Genomic DNA, 22,482 nt, shown 5'->3' with positions numbered 1-22,482 from the left:
TGATTTTATTAAAAACACAGTGTGGGTCTATATAAAAAGGTTAAAATTCACGTTTAAAAATTTTGACCAATTGATTGGACAGACGACTTTCGGTCAACCAAGGTTATTTTTTTGTCGGGGACAGCCCTAATCCTGTGTATCTTCTCACATTGTGTCAGACTCAGAGCTTCTCCTTACACCAGACAAAACCAATATCCTACCTCCCCAGAGTGCGTTTGTGTGTTTCAATGTGCTAGCTTTACATTAATCTTGTGTTGTAGTGTGTGTGTACCTTGACCAGGCCAGTTCTGGAGGGGTCTGAGGTCCTGAGGATGTCCTCTACTGACCACCACTGTCCTGCCAGGTACAGAGCTACCGCTGGAGACATTGAGAATAGAGTTCGATGAGTATGACATATGGTTAGAATCCAAACTTACGCTGTAGGAAATATAAACCCCCAGACCATAACCTAAACTCTAGTAGATCTGAAGGGATCGGATGTGTGTAGGCTGGTCGTTTCAAACGAAATAGCTTACACCTACAGTATCAATGTGGTTGAAACTATCAGCTTACTGACTGTGTCAAAGGATAGGGACAGGGGGGCTCGGGATGGGTTTTCAGACTGTGCCGAGGTTGTGTGTGTGTGGGGGGGGGGGGGGGTAATAGTGGGTGTACCTGTGAGCTGATCATCTGGGGAGAACAGGGCATAACCTTGTGCTTCAGGTCTCCTCCATAGATGGAACAAAACAACGTTACACAGACCGATACTGATCTGAGAGAGGGAGAGAGAGAGAGACATGGTGTTAGAGTTGACTAATCTAACAGTGTGTGTGTGTGTGTGTGTGTGGTGTGTGTGTGGTGTGTGTGTGTGTGTGTGTGTGTGTGTGTGTGTGTGTGTGTGTGTGTGTACACACACTAGAGGTCAACCGATTAATCGGAATGGCCGATTAATTAGGGCCGATTTCAAGTTAACAAATCAGAAATCGGTATTTTTGGACRCCGATTAACAATTTCTTTTTAAAATTATTATTCTTTTCTACACCTTTATTTAACTAGGCAAGTCAGTTAAGAACACATTCTTATTTTCAATGACAGCCTAGGAACGGTGGTTTAACTGCCTTGTTCAGGGGCAGGACGACAGATTTTTACCTTGTCAGCTCGGGGATTCAATCTGCAACCTTACGGTTAACTAGTCCAACGCTCTAACCACCTGCTTTACATTGCACTCCGAAGAGCCTGCCTGTTACGCGAATGCAGTAAGAAGCCAAGGTAAGTTGCTAGCTAGCATTAAACTTATCTTATAAAAAACAATCAATCATAATCACTAGTTAACTACACATGGTTGATGATATCTAGCGTGTTCTGCGTTGCATATAATCGATGCGGTGCGCATTTGCGAAACAGGACTGTCGTTGCTCCAACGTGTACCTAACCATAAACATCAATGCCTTTCTTAAAATCAACAAAGTATATATTTTTAAACCTGCATATTTAGTTAATATTGCCTGCTAACATGAATTTCTTTTAACTAGGGAAATTGTGTCACTTCTCTTGCAACATAGTCAGGGTATATGCAGCAGTTTGGGCCGCCTGGCTCGTTGCGAACTCTGTGAAGACTATTTCTTCCTAACAAAGACAGCCAACTTCGCCAAACGGGGGATGATTTAACAAAAGAGGATTTGCGAAAAAAGCACAATCGTTACACGACTGTACATAACCAATGCCTTTCTTGAAATCAATACACAGAAGTATATATTTTTAAATCAGATCAGATTCGCAGGCAATATTAACCAGGTGAAATTGTGTCACTTCTCTTGCGTTCATTGCACGCAGAGTCAGGGTATATGCAACAGTTTGGGCTGCCTGGCTCGTTGCAAACTAATTTGCCAGAATTTTACGTAATTATGACATAACATTGAAGGTTGTGCAATGTAACAGGAATATTTAGACTTATGGATGCCACCCGTTAGATAAAATACGGAACGGTTCCGTATTTCACTATTTCAATGTTTTGTTTCCGAGATGAGTTTCCGGATTCTACCATATTAATGACCTAAGGCTCGTATTTCTGTGTGTTATTATGTTATAATTAAGTCCATGATGTGATAGAGCAGTCTGACTGAGCGGTGGTAGGCGGCAGCAGGCTCGTAAGCATTCATTCAAGCCTATCAACTCCCGAGATTAGGCTGGTGTAACCGATGTGAAATTGCTAGCTAGTTAGCGGGGTGCTAATAGCGTTTCAAACGTCACTCGCTCTGAGACTTGGAGTAGTTGTTCCCCTTGCCTGGGTAACGCTGCTTCGAGGATGGCTGTTGTCGATGTGTTCCTCGTTCGAGCCCAGGTAGGAGCGAGGAGAGGGACGGAAGCTATACTGTTACACTGGCAACACTAAAGTGCCTGTAAGAAGATCCAATAGTCAAAGGTATATGAAATACAAATCGTAGAGAGAGAAACAGTCCTATAATTCCTATAATAACTACAACCTAAAACTTCTTACCTGGGAATATTGAAGACTCATGTTAAAAAGGAACCACCAGCTTTCATATGTTCTCATGTTCTGAGCAAGGAACTGAAACGTTAGCTTTTTTTACATGGCACATAATTGCACTTTCTTTCCTCTCCAACACTTTGTTTTTGCATTATTTAAACCAAATTGAATATGTTACATTATTTATTTGAGGCTAAATTGATTTTATTGATGTATTATATTAAGTTAAAATACGTGTTCATTCAGTATTGCTGTAATTGTCATTATTACAAATAAATAAAATGTAAAAAATGAATCGGTATCGTTTTTTTTTGGTCCTCCAATAATCAGTATCGGTGTGGAAAATTCATAATTGGTTGACCTCTAGTACACACCTTTCTGTGGCTGGGCAGGGTAAAGCTCTCGGTCTTGTCGGGGCTGACGTATCGCAGCTGGGTCATGTAGCCCTCTGCTGCCTGCTCCTCCTCCTCCTGTCTCACTGAATCCAACACGTCCACAGGGAACTCCATCCCTAGAGGGCAAAGGTCAGGAGTCACTCATCATGCCAAATAAAATATACAATGTCTGGTCCCATTGATGAACGCACTGGGAATGGATTATTTTAAAACAAGCCTAACTTTACACCTGTATTCTGTCTTCCCCTAGGCCCAACGTAAAACCACCTCTTCATATCCAAAATAAACCCAAATCAATGAAAAAATGGAGTCGCACAATGTATAAAGTGCTGAAATACAAACTCTGTGGCTCAGTCATCAGACAAGGCCTGCACAATAAAAAAGACATGCTATTCTGATGTTACCATGACATCAATTGTTATTTTACTCATCACATGCTTCGTAAACAGGTGTAGACTAACAGTCAAATGCTTATTTCAGTGACACACTTCCAATGCTGCCCTCCCTTGAAGGACAAAACACCTGTGTATAGAACCCTCAACATGGACTACAATAGAAAACAGGCTACATGACCCAACAGGCTACTTCCATCTGACCACTACACAACCAACCACATGCACACTGGAGAGGATGGAGGAAAAACACTGACATTTTGTCAGAAAATTAATCGTACTATTTATAGTATCTAGAAATGACAGTCACCACGGTCTTATTGCAGAAAGGTCCCTCACATGATGATTATTAATATGAAGGAGATCAAGACTATATGTTATAGATGAATAGTCAGCTATTGAATTAAAGGGACAAACAAAAGAACATTCAAATAATCAGATATGGAAATTGAAAACGAATGGGTCCATTGTGCTAAATGTTATGAGGCAATATTTCCCCTTCAGGATAAGTTAGATATTACTGCACAGTGTTTAACGAGCAAAAGAGAGTGTGTGTGTGCTTTCTACCAATGCTGTTTCACCGGTTTCCTATTAGACACTGGAAGGACCACGTCCACCGGAGGAAACTTTACAGTCGGGCTTGGGGCCTGTTCCCGTGAGCCGAAGCAGACACACACACATCAGCACTAATGAAAACCAGTTCATGTCTTCTGTGACGCTGGCCTGTTGCCAGTTTACAGACTGACCTCTCACACACAGTCACAACTGACACACACACCAGAGGCTTTCAAGGGGTGCAGACACAACCACACAAATTTGTGTACAGGCAAACACTCTCTCTCGGACGCACGTACACTAGCCTACACACACAGGTTTCCCCCCGCCCCAGATAGTTGGCAGTAGTCCCAGCCATCCTGAGATGTTCTGTGGCTGTCTGTCACCCCCGATCTGTCAGCCTCACACTACCAGGACGACACAGAAAAACGACAGAAAAAGAGGACAGAAGACTGAGAACTAGAAGGATGAGTCACACAACGAACAGGCTACTATAACCCCCATTCAGACACTTTGTTGCCTGATTCTGTTTTGTTCCCACATATTCCATTTAGTTGTTTTTTCATGTTTTTGTTTCCCCCAGTTTCAGGTTCTCACTCAACAAGAATCACTGCTGCTAGACACCCGATTGACCGGAATGCCTTCAGAAAGTATTCACATCGCTTGACTTTTTAAAAAGATAAAATGTTTTGAGTCAATAAGTATTCAACCCCTTTGTTATGGCAGGCCTAAATAAGTTCAGGAGTTAAAATGAGCTTAACAAGTCTGAGATTGCAGAGACTAACTCTGTGTATAATAATGGTGTTTATCATGATTTTTGAATGACTACCGCATCTCTGCATACCACAGTAAGTTCCCTCAGTCGAGCAGTGAATTTCAAGCACAGATTCAACAATAAAGACCAGGGAGGTTCTCCAATGTCTAGCAAAGAAGGGGACCTATTAGAAGATGGGTAAATAAAATAAAAGCGGACATTGAATATCCCTTTGAGCATGGTGAAGTTATTAATTACACTTTGGATGGTGTATCAATACAACCAGTCACTACAAAGATACAGGCGTCCTTCCTAACTCAGTTGATGTAGAGGAAGGAAATCGCGTAGGGATTTCACTAAGAGGCAAATGGGGATTTGAAACCAGTTAGAGTTAAATGGCTGTAGAAGAAGAAAACTGAGGATGGATCAACATTGTAGTTCCTCCACAAATACTGACCTAATTGACAGTGTGAAAAGGAGGAAGCCTGAACAGAATACAAATACTCCAAAACATGCACTAAAAGCACTAAAGTGATACTGCAAAGAAATTCACTTTGTCACGAATACAAAGCATTATGTTTGGGGCAAATCCAACACAGAGTACCACGCCCCATATTTTTAAGCATGATGGTGACTACATCATGTTATGGGTATGCTTGTCATCAGCAAGGACTAGAGTTTTTTGTGGGGGATAAAACAAAAAAGAATAGCGCTAAGCACAGGCAAAGTCCCAGAGGAAAACCTGGTTCAGTCTGCTTTCCAACAGACAGAGACAAATTCACCTTTCAGCAGGACAATAACCTAAATCACAAGGCCAAATATACCCTGGAGTTGCTTACCTAGACAACAATTAATGTTCCTGAGTGGTCTAGTTAGTTTTTACTTAAATCTATGGCAAGTCTTATAAATGGTTGTCTAGCAATGATCAACAACTTGACAGAGCTTGAAGTTTGCAAAATTCTAAGACTCACAGCTGTAATTGCTGCCAAAGGTGGTACTAACATGTATTGACTCAGGGGGTTGAATACTTTGACAGAGCAATGTGTAAATCGTTGACAAAAATGAATATTAAATCCCTTTTAACTCCACTTTGTAACAACAAAATGTGAAAAAAGTCAAGGAGTGCGAATACTTTCTGAAGGCCCTGTATGAGCGACTATTTACCAGTTGTGCATTCTTCTCTTTTTTTGTTTGGGGGATATCTGTAGACCGGCGGCGACCCGTCAATTTTTTTTTTTTTTATATTTTTGGGGGGCTTGCCTGTTTTGCATGTTATTTTGGCAATGATACGTGTTACATATCAGTTTGCAAACAATGTAAAAAAAATAATATCATTAAGTTAATAAAGCCACATACTCAAGAAAATGAAAAGGAGAACACGTTTGTAAGGCGGCTCTAAAATGCAGCTGTTTCAGCCTAGCTCAGTGCTTTATGTGGTGGGGCAAGCCAGCAGAAAATAGAGTGCTGCGCCGTGATTGGCTCAGCGTTCTGTCACTCATGGGGACACTACGTCACTGCCAAGTCCAAGGGAAGAGCTAGAAACTTATAGCCCCTTGGGTGCTGCCATAGAGTTACATTAGAAGTGCCCATCAAAGAAGGCTCAAGGTCATTGGCCACAAATAAAATGGCGTCAAATCACGTTATGTCTACAGTAGCTTTGATTGGACTGATCATGTTCAAGAGAGCACAGCACAACAAGGTGAGTCCAAAAATGTATTGTATGCTGCTTTATAAATGATGTAATATGCCAGGGAGATATGTATACTGTAGCGAAGAAAGTAATACTCAGTCCATGTTGTGTAGTAAGATGTTAGTAGCCCATGTAGCCTATACCCTGTTTTAGGGAAATGTAGTCATTGAGCATTAATTGTCTGCTTATACGCCCCCTTTATTTATCCTTGGAGTACAAGGAGAACACAGTAAGAATGTCCCATGTTCTGTATTTTGGTTTACATTTCAAAAGGGTTAAAATAGGTGACTACGTCAGTCCTAGCTCGCTCATTAATGTCTTAATCGAAATTACGGATTGCCTCTTATCCGCTTGTACAAACTATTGCATAAGGGGACAACATCTCAATTGCCATTAGAAACCACATTTGTTTAAGCAAGTCAGCCATTTTTTTGGTTTTAAGATAGTAAATGAGGTTGAATGAACTGTTTCTCTGACAGACAAGGCTCTGCTGATAGCCAGGTGTAGCAGTGGTAAGATGTTGGGACAGCTTTATGTAGGCCGTTTGTGGGCACCGTTCGTCACCGTTATAGTGCAATTAATGTATTGTGGCTTTGCTGGCATGCATACCACAACGCTAAAATCGCCACTGCTGTAGACACTGCAGGAGTCATGGGACTGTTTTAAAATGGCCTTTTGTCTGGCATCTCGCCAACAGACAGTCAGCAGCGTCTCTAGTTGCCCAATTGAGCCATCCCGAGCTGGGGTAGTTCGTTTCACGTCTCAGGCACTCAGCCTGTGCCACTAGAGAGCGGAGTTAGCCATTTGGGAGAATGGTGAATGTGCTGCTAAGGCAAATCCGGGGGATGCAGGCGAACAAACCACTGTTCATGATTCCACTCATTTGCAACGAGGCAGACGCAATTAAAACTCAGTCCGATCAAGAATATAAGCTTTCTGGGTTCTGATCAACTCTGGGTGTAATATTTGTAGATGTTGACCCGTAATTGATTGTGTCCACATTTATCCTTTTTTTTCTCAAATTAGAAAAAAAATGACAGAGGTCCAGACCTTGGGGTCCTCATGTACAGTGGGGCAAAAAAGTATTTAGTCAGCCACCAATTGTGCAAGTTCTCCCACTTAAAAAGATGAGGCCTGTAATTTCCATCATAGGTACACTTCAACTATGACAGACAAAATGAGGAAAGAAAATCACATTGTAGGATTTTTAATGAATTTATTTGCAAATTAGTGGTGGCAAATAAGTATTTGGTCACCTACAAACAAGCAAGATTTCTGGCTCTCACAGACCTGTAACTTCTTCTTTACGAGGCTCCTCTGTCCTCCACTCGTTACCTGTATTAATGGCACCTGTTTGAACTTGTTATCAGTATAAAAGACACCTGTCCACAACCTCAAACAGTCACACTCCAAACTCCACTATGGCCAAGACCAAATAGCTGTCAAAAGACACCAGAAACAAAATGGTAGACCTGCACCAGGCTGGGAAGTCTGAATCTGCAATCGGTAAGCAGCTTGGTTTGAAGAAATCAACTGGGGGAGCAATTATTAGGAAATGGAAGACATACAAGACCACTGATAATCTCCCTCGATCTGGGGCTCCACGCAAGATCTCACCCCGTGGGGTCAAAATGATCACAAGAACGGTGAGCAAAAATCCCAGAACCACACGGGGGACCTAGTGAATGACCTGCAGAGAGCTGGGACCAAAGTAACAAAGCCTACCATCAGTAACACACTACGCCGCCTGGGACTCAAATCCTGCAGTGCCAGACGTGTCCCCCTGCTTAAGCCAGTACATGTCCAGGCCCGTCTGAAGTTTGCTAGAGAGCATTTGGATGATCCAGAAGAAGATTGGGAGAATGTCATATGGTCAGATGAAACCAAAATATAACTTTTTGGTAAAAACTCAACTCGTCGTGTTTGGAGGACAAAGAATGCTGAGTTGCATCCAAAAAACACACCATACCTACTGTGAAGCAAGGGGTGGAAACATCATGCTTTGGGGCTGTTTCTGCAAAGGGACCAGGACGACTGATCCGTGTAAAGGACAGAATGAATGGGGCCATGTATCGTGAGATTTTGAGTGAAAACCTCCTTCCATCAGCAAGGGCATTGAAGATGAAACGTGGCTGGGTCTTCCAGCATGACAATGATCCCAAACACACCGCCCGGGCAACGAAGGAGTGGCTTCGTAAGAAGCATTTCAAGGTCCTGGAGTGGCCTAGGCAGTCTCCAGATCTCAACCCCATAGAAAATCTTTCGAGGGAGTTGAAAGTCTGTGTTGCCCAGCAACAGCCCCAAAACATCACTGCTCTAGAGGAGATCTGCATGGAGGAATGGGCCAAAATACCAGCAACAGTGTGTGAAAACCTTGTGAAGACTTACAGAAAACGTTTGACCTCTGTCTTGCCAACAAGAAGGGTATATAACAAAGTATTGAGATAAGTATTTGGTCAATAACAAAAGTTTATTTTCCACCATATTCTGCAAATAAATTAATTAAAAATCCTACAATGTGATTTCCTGGATTTTTTTCTCATTTTGTCTGTCATAGTTGAAGTGTACCTATGATGAAAATTACAGGCCTCTCATCTTTTTAAGTGGGAGAACTTGCACAATTGGTGGCTGACTAAATACTTTTTTGCCCCACTGTAATTACAGCCCTTATGACATGTTAGTTACTTTGGGTGAGTGCGTTTCCCTATAGGCATCCCTCAACTTGAGGCAGCCCCCTACTGCCTTTCTTGCAGCTAGCACTACAACTGTGCTCCCCCTCTAGCCCTTATATGCTGACCACGCTCACATTGCAAAATACATTTACACATACATGTTATTCAATCATTGCATGGGTCAGCCAGTGTCTGCGTGGCCAGGCGCTAAATTAGAACTTGGTTCCATTTGTGACGCGCCACAAGTCCCGCCTCTCCCATCTCCTCATTTTTAGGAGCATGATTGAAAGAAACTGAGGTCCACACTCCAGTCAGTTGTGGTAATGGACCTAAAGTTGGTTGCCAACCGCCATATAAAGTCCAAAATACGAAGATGAAGCCTGAAGGAAAGAGGAGAGACGAAAGGAAACAAATTCGGTTTACCGTTAATTGTCGGAGTAGAAGACCTTGTGCATTTCAGGTAAAATAAACAACCCAATGTTTATATCCCAGGACAAGTGAGCTAGCAGCAGCACGCTCGCTAAATAGGACAAATGAGCTAGCAGCAAGCTAGCTGGCTAAATTGCCATATATGTTTAATGCTTTTGGACCTGTCCCCATATTAATGTAATTGGTTCAGAGTTTGTTTTGATATTTCAAACCTGCGTGTCCTGATGTGGGTGGACAAAATCAACTTGCGTGCAGTCTGGTCAGCATGTTAGCCCTTTTCTTGACCAGAATGATTTGGTTCCAACTGGCTTCAGCCGAACATTTTGGGGTTGTGCTGGCACGGGTCACGACACCTATAACCTCGGGGGGCTCAGCGCCCCACCTACATGGGGCAGCAGGTAGCCTAGTGGTTAGAGCACTGGGCCAGTAACCGAACGTTTGCTGGATCGAATCCCCGAGCTGACAAGGTAAAAATCTGTCGTTCTGCCTCTAAACAAGGCCGTTACAATGACGGCCTACCAGGGAACAGTGGGTTAACTAAGAATTTGTTCTTAACTGACTTGCCTAGTTAAATAAAGGTCAAATAAAAATATGATCCAGGTTTGGGGTAGGTCTCTTTCTCTCTCGCACAGACACACACATCATCATAAACACACTCTGAATAGCCCCCCCACCCACATAATTTTACCATGGCATTCCAGAGCTTTGCTGTGTGCTCCACTAGGCCACTCCACTAGGGTGTGGTGTTAAAAAACCTGCCCTGGTCCCTGCTGACATTTTGTGCTGCTCCTGTGAACCATTTATGGTTGCTCACATGTTACACACTCCTGTTACACTGGGGAAATGGGAGTTAATGAGCAGGGGGAGTTAATCTCAGCGTAACTATAGTAGGTTATTCAGCATTTAACACCATAGTACCCTCCAAACTCGTCATCAAGCTCGAGACCCTGGGTCTCGACCCCACCCTGTGCAACTGGGTACTGGACTTCCTGACGGGCCGCCCCCCAGGTGGTGAGGGTAGGTAACATCTCCACCCCGCTGATCCTCAACACTGGGGCCCCACAAGGGTGCGTTCTGAGCCCTCTCCTGTACTCCGTTCACCCACGACTGCGTGGCCATGCACACCTCCAACTCAATCATCAAGTTTGCAGACGACACTACAGTGTTAGGCTTGATTACCAACAACGACGAGACGGCCTACGGGGAGGAGGCGAGGGCCCTCGGAGTGTGGTGTCAGGAAAATAACCTCACACTCAACGTCAACAAAACAAAGGAGATGATCGTGGACTTGAGAGGGAGCAGAGGGAGCAAACAGCAGAGGGAGCACTCCCCTATCCACATCAACGGGACAGTGGAGAAGGTGGTAAGTTAAGTTCCTCGGCGTACACATCACGGACAAACTGAATTGGTCCACCCACACAGACAGCGTGGTGAAGAAGGTGCAGCAGCGCCTCTTCAACCTCAGGAGGCTGAAGAAATTCAGCTTGTCACCAAAAGCACACAAACTTTTGGCTAGGCCAATTGTGCGTCGCCCCACGGACCTCCCGGTCTCGGCCGGCTGCGACAGAGCCTGGGCGCTAACCCAGAGTCTCTGCCACTTTTATATGGTTTACATACCCTACATTACTCATCTTATATGTATATACTGTACTCGATACCATCTACTGCATCTTGCCTATGCCGTTCAGTACCATCACTCATTCATATATTTTTATATACATATTCTTCATTCCTTTACACTTGTGTGTATAAGGTAGTTGTGAAATTGTTAGGTTAGATTACTCGTTGGTTATTACTGCATTGTCGGAACTAGAAGCACAAGCATTTCGCTACACTCGCATTAACATCTGCTAACCATGTGTATGTGACAAATAACATTTAATTTGATGTATTCATTTCTGAATAGTTTGAGGAAAACCTACTGCTGTTATTGCTTGGAAATGGAGAAGTCTGTGTGTAAGTGATCTTATGTAGTGTGTCTATGTGCAGTGGAGATGTGAATTCACGTTAAACTTTCATCTCCACTAAACACCTCTCTCTGCAACTGGATCCTGGACTTCCTGACGGGACGCCCCCATGTGGTAAAGGTAGGTAACTACATTTTCCCGGAAATGTTCCATGGGAAGTTAAGACCGGGAATTTTGCTTAAATTCATCAGAAAGGTTAGCTTATAACAGTGAACCTTTTTTTGTGTGAGACACACAAGGCAATTCTAGGTCTTGCGGCATATTTTGGTTAAACTATCCCCAATTCAATGGAATTGCAACCCTCTGCATGCACAGTGCATTCTTCCATCACATGTACAGCTTAATCTCAAGATCTTGCACACTAATGAGATGCTATTGAGCCCACACTACTACACTGTCTGAGCCAAGGACTACATGCTTTCTGGTAAGTTTTGATTAAAATACTGGGTGGGGTGAATATATTTTAGGAAATATGCTTTCTTGTTAACTAGTAAATAGTAGCCTACAACAAAGTCTGTTTAAATAATTTCTAACAATTTCTGCTAGTTAGTTTTTGCTACCATGTGGGTTTTAGCTTGCTTGAGCCTGCTAACTGAGCAGTGTTAATTCACCTGTTTCCATACACGTTTCATTTAAAAACATCTTACAAAGGAGTTGTTTAATCTAACTGCTTAACTATTTATCTGTACATGGAACTGCATTTGTTTTTACTAATTTTTTTCTAATCTTAACAGGAAAATGCCACGTGCACTATCTGATGTGTGGAAACATTTCATTGCAGCTAATGTAGAAGGAAGAGCTGTGTACATTTGCAAATACTGTGCCAAATCATGTGTGAAGAATGCAACAAAGATGCAGCATCATCTGGCCAAGTCCATAAAGTTCCCTAAGCGCTCACAACAAGCAACCTCTGACAAAAGTCCCTCTACTTCTAGTTGAGGTGAAAATGATGAATCAGACACCTTATCGATAGCAACAGCTCATGGTCCTCCTGGAATCAGACGTTTTTTTGACTGAGTCAGAGAAATGCTGATGAATGTCTTGCTCGAGCTGTGTATGCAACTGGTTCACCTCTGATGCTCACAGTCAATGAGTATTGGAAAAGATTTCTGAATGTTCTTCGCCCAGCATACACCCCTCCAACCAGACATGCTTTATCTACTAATTTGCTGGATGCAGAGTTCAAAATAGTTCATGTGAAGGTCAAGCAAATCATAGAGAAAGCAGACTGTATTGCAATCATCTCTGATGGGTGGTCGAATGTTCGTGGGCAAGGAATAATTAACTACATCATCTCCACCCCTTAACCAGTATTCTACAAAAGCACAGACACAATGGAAAACAGACACACCGGTCTCTACATTGCAGATGAGCTGAAGGCAGTCATCAATGACCTTGTACCACAGAAGGTACAGTTGAAGTCGGAAGTTTACATACACCTTAGCCAAATACATTTTAACTCAGTTTCACAATTCCTGACATTTAATCCTAGTAAAAATTCCCTGTCTTAGGTCAGTTAGGATCACCACTTTATTTTAAGAATGTGAAATGTCAGAATAATAGTAGAGAGAATGATATTTCAGCTTTTATTTCTTTCATCACATTCCCAGTGGGTCAGAAGTTTACATACACTCAATTAGTATTTGGTAGCATTGCCTTTAAATTGTTTAACTTGGGTCAAACGTTTCTGGTACCCTTCCACAAGCTTCCCACAATAAGTTGGGTGAATTTTGACCCATTCCTCTTGACAGAGCTGGTGTAACTGAGTCAGGTTTGTAGCCCTCCTTCCTCGCACACGCTTTTTCAGTTCTACCCACAAATTTTCTATAGGATTGAGGTCAGGGCKTTGTGATGGCCACTCCAATACCTTGACTTTGTTGTCCTTAAGCGATTTTGCCACAACTTTGGAAGTATGCTTGGGGTCATTGTCCATTTGGAAGACCCATTTGCGACCAAGCTTTAACTTCCTGACTGATGTCTTGAGTTGTTGCTTCAATATAAATCGACATTATTTTCCTCCCTCATGATGGCATCTATTTTGTGAAATGCACCAGTCCCTCCTGCATCAAAGCACCCCCACAACATGATGCTGCCACCCCCGTGCTTCACGGTTGGGATGGTGTTCTTCAGCTTGCAAGCCTCCCCCTTTGTCCTCCAAACATAACGATGGTCATTATGGCCAAACAGTTCTATTTTTGTTTCATCAGAACAAAGGACATTTCTCCAAAAAGTACGATCTTTGTCCATGTGCAGTTGCAAACTGTAGTCTGGCTTTTTTATGGCAGTTTTGGAGCAGTGGCTTCTTCCTTGCTGAGCGGCCTTTCAGGTTATGTTGATATAGGACTTGTTTTACTGTGAAAATAGATACTTTTGTACCTGTTTCCTCCAGCATCTTCACTTTGCTGTTCTGGGATTGATTTGCACTTTTCGCACCAAAGTACGTTCATCTCTAGGAGACAGAACACGTCTCCTTCCTGAGCGTTATGATGGATGCGTGGTCCCATGGTGTTTATACTTGCGCACTATTGTTTGTACAGATGAAGGTGGTGCCTTCCTCCCAGTGATGAACCAGACTTGTGGAGGTCTACATTTTATTTCCCTGAGGTCTTGGCTTATTTCTTTTGATTTTCCCATGATATCAAGCAAAGAGGCACTGGGTTTGAAGGTAGGCCCTGAAATACATCCACAGGTACACCTCCAATTGACTCAAATGATGTCAATTAGCCAATCAGAAGCTTCTAAAGCCATGACATCATTTTCTGGAATTTTCCAAGCTGTTTAAAAGGCACAGTCATCTTAGTGTATGTAAACGTCTGACCCACTGGAATTGTGACAGTGAATTATAAGTGAAATAATCTGTCTGTAAACAATTGTTGGAAAAATTACTTGTGCATTGCACAAAGTAGATGTCCTAATCGACTTGCCAAAACTACAGTTTGTTAACAAGAAATTTGTTGAGTTGTTGAAAAACGAATTTTAATGATTCCAACCTGAGTGTATGTAAACTTCCGACTTCAACTGTACATGTTGGGCCCCAAGTATGATGGCAAAAGCATCCTGTCTGGTGCAGAGATCAACAATGCCTATGGTGTCATCACTACCGTGTCTCGCCACGTTGGCCTGGATGAGGGCAAGGTTCTTGGCAGTCTGGTGAAGTACACTTCCAAGCAAGGGCTTTGGGATGGAGATGCAATATGGCAGTCGTGCTAACATATCTCATCAGCCACCTGGTGCAAGGGACTTTGTGGCTCCGAGGCTCTTTCCCCTGTTGCCTCCATCATCCTCCAAATCCCACCAACATCAGCCACCTCAGAGCGCAACTGGTCCTTGTTTTGGAACACACACCAAAGCACACAACAGGCTGACCAATACAAGGGTTGAAAAATTGGTGGCCATCCGGGAAAATTTGAGGCTTTTTCAGCCTGACAACGAGCCATCCTCAACAAAGTTGGAAAGTGACAGTGAAGATGAGGCCTCAGAATCTGATGTTCAAGAGGTGGACATTGAGGAGGTCCAGGGAGAAGACATGGAAGCCTGAGGAAGACAACCAAAGCTTTAGTTTCTAGACTTTCATTTTACAGATGTACGTTGAAAACATTTTGGGAGATGTGACAGATCATTGGGGGATCATTCAATTTTCCCTTTTGTTGTTCAGTGAAATCATCCCATGTGAAGAGTCAACTAATTTAATCAAAGTTCAATACTTAACTAAATCGTTTTTTTATTACTTATTTTGGAAGGATTTCAACATTTGCAATTATGTCTACTTTTGATAAGGTTTGTTTCTGTCTCCATATGACATGGTAAATATATTCAATGCAAAAAACATTACATTTAAATGGTGTTAATATTAATTCCCATATATTCCCACAGAAAGTTTCCACCTCTGAATATAAAAAAGTGCAACCCAAGTAACAACACATCCACCATGCTGATCCTCAACACGGGTGCCCCTCAAGGGTGCGTGCTCAGTCCCTTCCTGTACTCCCTGTTCACTCATGACTGCATGGCCAGGCACAACTCCAACACCATCATCAAGTTCGCTGATGACACAACAGCCTGATCAACGAAAACAATGAGGCAGCCTATAGGGAGGAGGTCAGAGGCCTGGCAGTGTGGTGCCAGGACAACAACCTCTCCCTCAATGTGATCAAGACAAAGGAGACGATTGTGGACTACAGGAAAAGGAGGACCGAGCACGCCCCCATTCTCATCGATGGGGCTGTAGTGGAGCAGGTTGAGAGCTTCAAGTTCATTGGTGTCCACATCACCAACAAACTATCATGGTCCAAGCAGACCAAGACAGTCGTGATGAGGGCACAGCAAAACCTTCTCCCCCTCAGGAGACTGAAAAGATTTGGCATGGGTCCCCAGATCCTCAAAAAGTTCAACAACTGCACCATCAAAAGCATCCTGACTGGTTGCATCACTGGCTGGTATGGCAACTGCTCGGCCTCGACCGCAAGGCACTACAGAGGTTAGTGCGTACGACCCAGTACATCTATGGGGCCAAGCTTCCTGCCATCCTGGACCTCTATACCAGGTGGTGTCAGAGAAGGCCCAAAAAAATTGTCCAAGACTCAAGCCACTCTAGTCATAGACTACTCTCTACTGCTACCGCACAGCAAACGGTGCCGGAGCGCCAAGTCTAGGTCCAAAAGGCTTCTCAACAGCTTCTACCTCCAAGCCATAAGACTCCTTAACATCTAATCAAATGACTACCCAGACTATTTACATTGCCTGCCCCCCCCCCTCCCTCCCTCTTTTATGCTGCTGCTATTCAGTTTATTTATGCACAGTCACTTTAACTCTACCTACATGTACATTTTACCTCGACTAACCGGTGCCCCCGCACATTGACTCTGTACCGGTACCCCTTGTATATTGCCTCGCTATTGTTATTTTACTGCTGCTCTTTAATTGTTACTTTTATTTCTTACTTATCACGTATTTTTCTTAACTGCATTATTTCATTATGGGCTTGTAAGTAAGCATTTCAATGTAAGGTCTATACTACACCTGTTGTATTCGGAGCATGTTACAAATACTATTTTATTTGACAAAGGCCAAAAGAGCTCCACACTAATTGCACTGAAAACATCTAATCCAAACTGACCATCAAACAACCAAATAGAAACAAAAGCACAACGTATACCTATCCACACCACACACAGTAAATACCTGATGTAGTTAACTCTCGACTGCACGTTTGTGTGCATGCCCGGCTGTGCACTTGTGTGTAGCATGTTACATAACACTGGTCTATAGGGGCAGAGCAGGAAACCGACACCCAGTCGGGGCCTCAGAGCTTGCTCATAGGTACATATAGAATGTGTGATGTCACACAGCAGATGTAGCCCTATGGCCACCACACAAAGTTAGTGTGTGCACTCAGACAAATACCAATGTCGAAGTGTAAAATCTTGAGCAGTTTTGCTTGTTTTAACACACACGTTATAGTAACATTGTTTTGCTTGCCGTAACATAATGGATTGCTTTCCTTACACACCCTCACACATCCCCTCTGGGAGATTGATATATAAACACACACACACGCCTCTCTGAAGGTACATAACATTCCTTAAGCAGACCTTCACTCTGTGCTAAAGTTTCTAAGTAGCCTAGCCCTATCTGGTGGCAATAATGTGAAACGTCAGGAGAGGGACCTATCTCCTATACTTTAGCCTTGGTGAACGAGAAGAGTACAATACACACGCACCTCAACTTTACGATCTCTCGTAGGTTATAGGAGGCGTGGCAGTGTTAGGGCCGATTCAGCAAAAACGTGCCACTATGTAGGCCTATCGAAGTTCATCAAACAAACAAGATGCGAAATGCAATTAGATCTAGTAACCCAGGTGAACGAACAATAACTTCGGACCTAGTCTTCTGCGAATCCTGATTTCCCACAGCACGTCACCTGATACTTAAGATTCCATTTCCAAATTCCTTACAGTGTTCTTGGATGCCGCCACTTGTGAAAACACCGGCCCTACCCACACATATCCATCCAACACAGTCCTAAATTCAAAAACACCCCATACGTACATTTAAAATTCGAAAATGGTAGCTGTTCTCAGTGAGCCATTCTTTAATCCTATCTAAAGTGATGCTTCCCCTCGTCAGCAGGGCCGAAACAGCGGCCACACCAACCATCTCATCCCAGCGCGTTTCAGGACTCCAAACACTCCCGCAACAATCTACAAATATCTCAAATGTAAAATACATTGTGTTGTTCGTGAAATAATCGGAAACCCACCTTAATCCTGCTGATGACACGTAGGCAGTTTCTTTTACTTCTATTGCACCAACTACACGGTTTATTTCTTGAATGTTTTTTCAACCCACGAACGCCTCGGTTGCTAATAGCTTGTAGCCTGCGCGACAGTGCGTACGCTCCCCATGATGCGCGCGTTCCGTTCTTTGGCTACTGGGACTGATGTCTCAAATATTTATTTCAAACATTATAAGAGCAAAGTGCAAGGTTGTTTTTTTTATAGTGGCCTATATCCTCTAAATTCTTTCCAAGTTAGAACTTGATTTTCACTGTTTCTCTATCATAAAAGCATTTATTTGAAGTAATCCTAGACTAGGCTACATATTAATATATTCACAACATGTGTGTGTGATACTGGTGATTTACAATTACACAGAGATGATGTTGAAAGATCTGATGTGATTGGTCGAAATACCAATTAGTGGAGAGAAAAAAAGATCAGAATTGTGCTGCCTGTGTAGACGCAGCCTTTGAACAGTAGATGGAGTCAAATCATTGAGAAATGCTTCTCTTTTCAGCCCAGCAACAAGAGTGGGCATAGTAGGTTGCGTTTACACAGCCAGACGATCACGTCAGATCTTTTCACGTCAAAGCTCCTTTTCAGAGCTGATCTGATTGGTCGAAAGACCAATTAGTGACAAAGAATATCAGAATTGGCTTCCTGTGTAAACCAGGGGCCTCATGTATAACCATTGCATAGCCTACATTTCACACTAAATATCTGTGTGTGCCATTTCTGGAGAAAAAAACGGCGCAAATACAAATATATTGAGATTTATCTACTTGGGGCACACCACACATAAGCATGTTTTCTGTTATAAATCAGACCCGTCCTGAAACTGTGCATGCATGAACAAGCATTAAAACAACGCCTGAAAAATGCCATTATTCACCTTTTATACTGAACAAAAATATAAACGCAACATTTAAAGTTTTGGTCCCATTTTTCATGAGCTGAAATAAAAGATCACAGAAAGCTTATTTCTCTCATATTCTGTGCACAAATTTGTTTACAACCCTGTTAGTGAGCATTTCTCCTTTCCAAGATAATCCATCCACCTGACAGGTGTGGCATATCAAGAAGCTGATTAAACAGCATTACACAGGTGCACGTTGTGCTGGTGAAAATGACACTCTAAAATGTGCCATTTTGTCACACAACACAATGCCACTGATTTCTCAAGTTTTGAGGGAATGTGCAATTGGCATGCTGACAGCAGGAATGTCCAACAGAGCTGTTGCCAGAGAATCCACACCAGTGGGTGGACCTGGCTCCCAATTGGGTGGGCCTAGCCCTCCCAGGCCCATCCATGGCTGCGCCCCTGCCCTGTCATGTGAAATCTATAGATTAGGGCCCAATGAATTTATTTCAATTGACTGATTTCCTTCTATGAACTGTAAATTGTTGCATGCTGTGTTTGCATTTTTGTTCAGGATGTTGACAATAAAGCCCCTATTTGCTGTATACTTTGGAATTATTGGAATCAGGCCAAGACGGTTTCTAAAGGAAATAGCAATTGCGAACTTGATCAAATGTCTCTGGAGGTGTTGGCAGAATGTTTTTAACTTTTAAAGTGACATTTGCTGTAGCTTATCTGACAGTTTCTGGAGAGAAAAAAAAAGATAGCAAATTATTGTGGAACTGTAAACAGATTTGAATTCAATAGCGTTTTGCATGAACTTTTTCGGACCTAAATATGCTACAATGCCCACTAATTTTGAAAATGTATCTAGTATGTCTATTCCTCCCAAAAATGTAAACTATAGTGGTTGCTAGCCTAAAAACTTCAAAGCAAAATATAAACTGCCTGTTCATCTGTTAAATTCTACTGTATGTCATAAACCTTACTCGCTTTCTGATGCATAGAGCTAAATATTTGAAATAATAGCCCTTCTAATAGGCCCAATTTAATGAGAGATGGTAATTTGTTGAAGACTAAAGATTCTTCGGGAATATGAACCCATCATGACCAGAAAAGGTGGCAAGGAATTTATTCAGCAATGGTTATAAAAATATGTATTGTGTATTATGTTTATATTAAATATCGTTTACGTGTGACAATTACAATTACAGGAAGCTATTCAGGCGCATATATACACAATAGCAACAAAACAAAACGTAAATGGATCTGACCACAGAGCAAAATACTTTAAATAGTTGATCTATTTACTATTGTAAAGTGGGTCCAATTAAATGAGAGATGGGATGTTGTAGGCCTATAGGCTACTTTGTGAGCATGAAATCATCACAGTCAGACAAGGTGAGGAATTTATTCTGAAATGATCATGGAAATTAAATTGGAAATCGCCCAGCTAGCACATAACATTTTAAGGACCATGCGTTTCTACGAGTTTTGTGAGAGCATGATTGTCCCATGTTTATTTTGCATACAACCTTCCCACAACTTTCTGGGAATGGTGCAGGATAGATGCTTGGCTTTGGAACATTCTCAGCATATTTCAGGAACTTGACAAAAATATATATTAGTATTAAAAAATATTTCATTACTTTAGAAGAATGTTTCCTGAAAGTTCAAACATGGTTACATTTTATTTCAATTTTGGTAATTTTCTAGGAACATTCTCCAACTGGTTTGAGATTGGGAATGTTCTCAAATAGTTCAGAGAACGTTAAGAAACAACATTCTTCTGTGGGAATTTCAGTACTTCAGTGTAACAGTTCTTACAGGTTTCCTCATGGTTCTATTTCAATTCATGTTCTCAAATTAATCCAAGAACATGGTGGCACAGTGGACTAATTCCATGGATAGAGAACAGACGATTATAGGGTTGAATGTCACTGATGCTGTGTCACAATAAAAAAGAAATATGTTTGCATGATTAATGCCTAAGGAAATGAATTTCTATGTGTCCTATCTGTGCTTGGAGTTCAAAAAAGTTGATCAAAATAAGATAGCAGTGTTAGTAAAAGTCTTATTGAAAGTTTTAAGGAAATTATTAAAGGGATGGGCAACTAGCGGCCTGCAGATTACTTTCACATTTTGTTTTAAATAATAACTCAGTCAGGGTCTCAACTTACTGTTGACTGTTAGAATAATAGAATGAATACACAAGGTGCAATTTCGAAATTTGGTTGTACATCAGCAGTCATTCAATTAGCCCATGAAAGCTAAATGTTTTTAGACTGGTAAGTTAGTCTAGTGGCTTGCTATCTAAACTTGTAGATGGTTGAATTACTGACCGGGGTGGGGCCCATTGATCATCAGTTATCATATTAAAAACTGCAAACACTTTTTCTCTACGCCCCATGGCAAAATGAATAGAATTGCATGAAATTTGTTATGAAATGGCAAAATCTTCTCTCCGCCCCAAGGCAAAATGTTAAGAATTGCAGCAAACTTGCTTTAAAACTGCAACATTTTCTCTACGCCCAATGGCAAAATGTGCAGAATTGCAGGAAACTTAAAAAATTTGCTGTCACAAGGGGTGCCGCTAAAATATTTTGCTCATGAGCCACTACAGGCCCTCAAGAGATTCCGTTTTTTTGTGGCCCCCACCCCCATCAAAGTTGAGCATCCCTGTTCTAACTATTTCGAATGCAAAGATGCAAAACTTTTTTAACTTCACTCTTCTCACCAATGGCAATTGTGTCACACCTTGATCTTTTCAACTGTCTTTGTGCTTGTCTCCACCCCCCTCCAGACGTCACCCATCTTCCCCATTATCCCCTGTGTATTTATACCTGTGTTCTCTGTTTGTCTGTTGCCAGTTCGTTTTGTTTCGTGAAACCTACCAGCATTTGTTACCCTGCTCCTGTCTGTTCTTGCTCCTGTTTTCTAGTCTTACCTAGTTTTGACCGTTCTGCCTGCCCTAACCCTGAGCCTGCCTGCTTCTAGACACACACACACAATCCCCCCCCCCCCCCCCCCAAATACACACACCCCAACCTATACTTCTCCAACCACAAAATGAATAATGAACTGGCTACCCTAACCCCACACTCCACCACATCGTCTCATTACCCAGCCAGCCAAACAATCAAGAGTGTTGTGCTCGGTCTTCCTTAATTACTTAAATCTCTTCCAGGAGTGAGGAGCCAGGACTTAATAATAACAGCGCTAATATGATACGGAGGTGCTCACAAACACCCTAGTGTGTAGGCCAAAGACAGGACAGAGAGGTGGACTGACAGGGTTCTGTTACAAGGTGGCCGGCATGTCTCGTGTACGATGGTATTATCATAGTGTTTTTCGGGCTGGGGCCTCCTAACTCTCAGCCAGGGTAAATCTATCTGAATTACTCTGCAGATTCCAGAGGAGACTCTACTTTCCCTGTATTTACTGGAAGGAATTTAATTAAGTGATAAGAGTAAGGAGAAACCGCAGGGAGTCCAATATCAACATGCACAGTGCTTTCAGGAAAGTATTCAGATCCCTTGACTTTTTCTCCCCAAAAAATTACGTTACAGCCTTATTCTAAAATAGATTAAATATTTTTTGCTCTCATCAATCTTAACACAATAACCCATAATTACAAAGCAAAAAACTTTTTTTTTAATTATTTCGCAAATGTATACAAAAAAATATATATCACATTTACATAAGCATTCAGACCCTTTACTCAGTACTTTTTTGAAGCACATTTGGCAACGATTACAGCCTCGAGTCTTCTTGGGTATAACGCTACAAGCTTGGCACACCTGTATTTGGGGAGATTCTTCCATTCTTCTCTGCAGATCCTCTCAAACTCTGTCAGGTTGGATGGGGAGCATCACTGCACAGCTATTTTCAGGTCTCTCCAGAGATGTTCGATCGGGTTCATGTCCGGGCTCTGGCTGGGCCACTCAAGGACATTGTCCCAATGCCAGTCCTGCATTGTCTTGGCTGTGTGCTTAGGGTTGTTGACCTGTTGGAAGGTGAACCT

At 42.2% G+C, this 22,482-nt stretch overlaps 1 protein-coding gene and 1 long non-coding RNA gene across 3 annotated transcripts in view; one reads left to right on the top strand and one right to left on the bottom strand.

Annotated features, from left to right (window-relative positions):
* Positions 1-17,954, bottom strand: part of LOC111961332 (soluble lamin-associated protein of 75 kDa-like) — a 33,057-nt gene extending 15,103 nt beyond the window's left edge. The window contains exons 1-4 of one of the 2 annotated variants that reach the window (XM_023983509.2): positions 17,581-17,954; positions 2,842-2,978; positions 655-751; positions 272-357 (exon numbers count right to left, since the gene is read on the bottom strand). In XM_023983509.2, coding sequence (XP_023839277.1) covers positions 272-357; positions 655-751; positions 2,842-2,976 — 318 coding nt within the window. In that variant the 5' untranslated portion in view covers positions 2,977-2,978; positions 17,581-17,954. The remainder of the gene's footprint in view (positions 1-271; positions 358-654; positions 752-2,841; positions 2,979-17,580) is intronic. The other variant, XM_023983508.2, reaches the window with a different exon arrangement.
* LOC139025676 (uncharacterized) overlaps positions 1-22,482 on the top strand; it is a 169,713-nt gene that overhangs the window by 85,111 nt on the left and 62,120 nt on the right. The window lies entirely within an intron of this gene.

Source organism: Salvelinus sp. IW2-2015, linkage group LG4q.1:29 (genome assembly GCF_002910315.2).
Source record: "Salvelinus sp. IW2-2015 linkage group LG4q.1:29, ASM291031v2, whole genome shotgun sequence".
Lineage (NCBI taxonomy): Eukaryota > Metazoa > Chordata > Actinopteri > Salmoniformes > Salmonidae > Salvelinus > Salvelinus sp. IW2-2015.
This window is presented reverse-complemented; position numbering and strand designations above follow the sequence as displayed.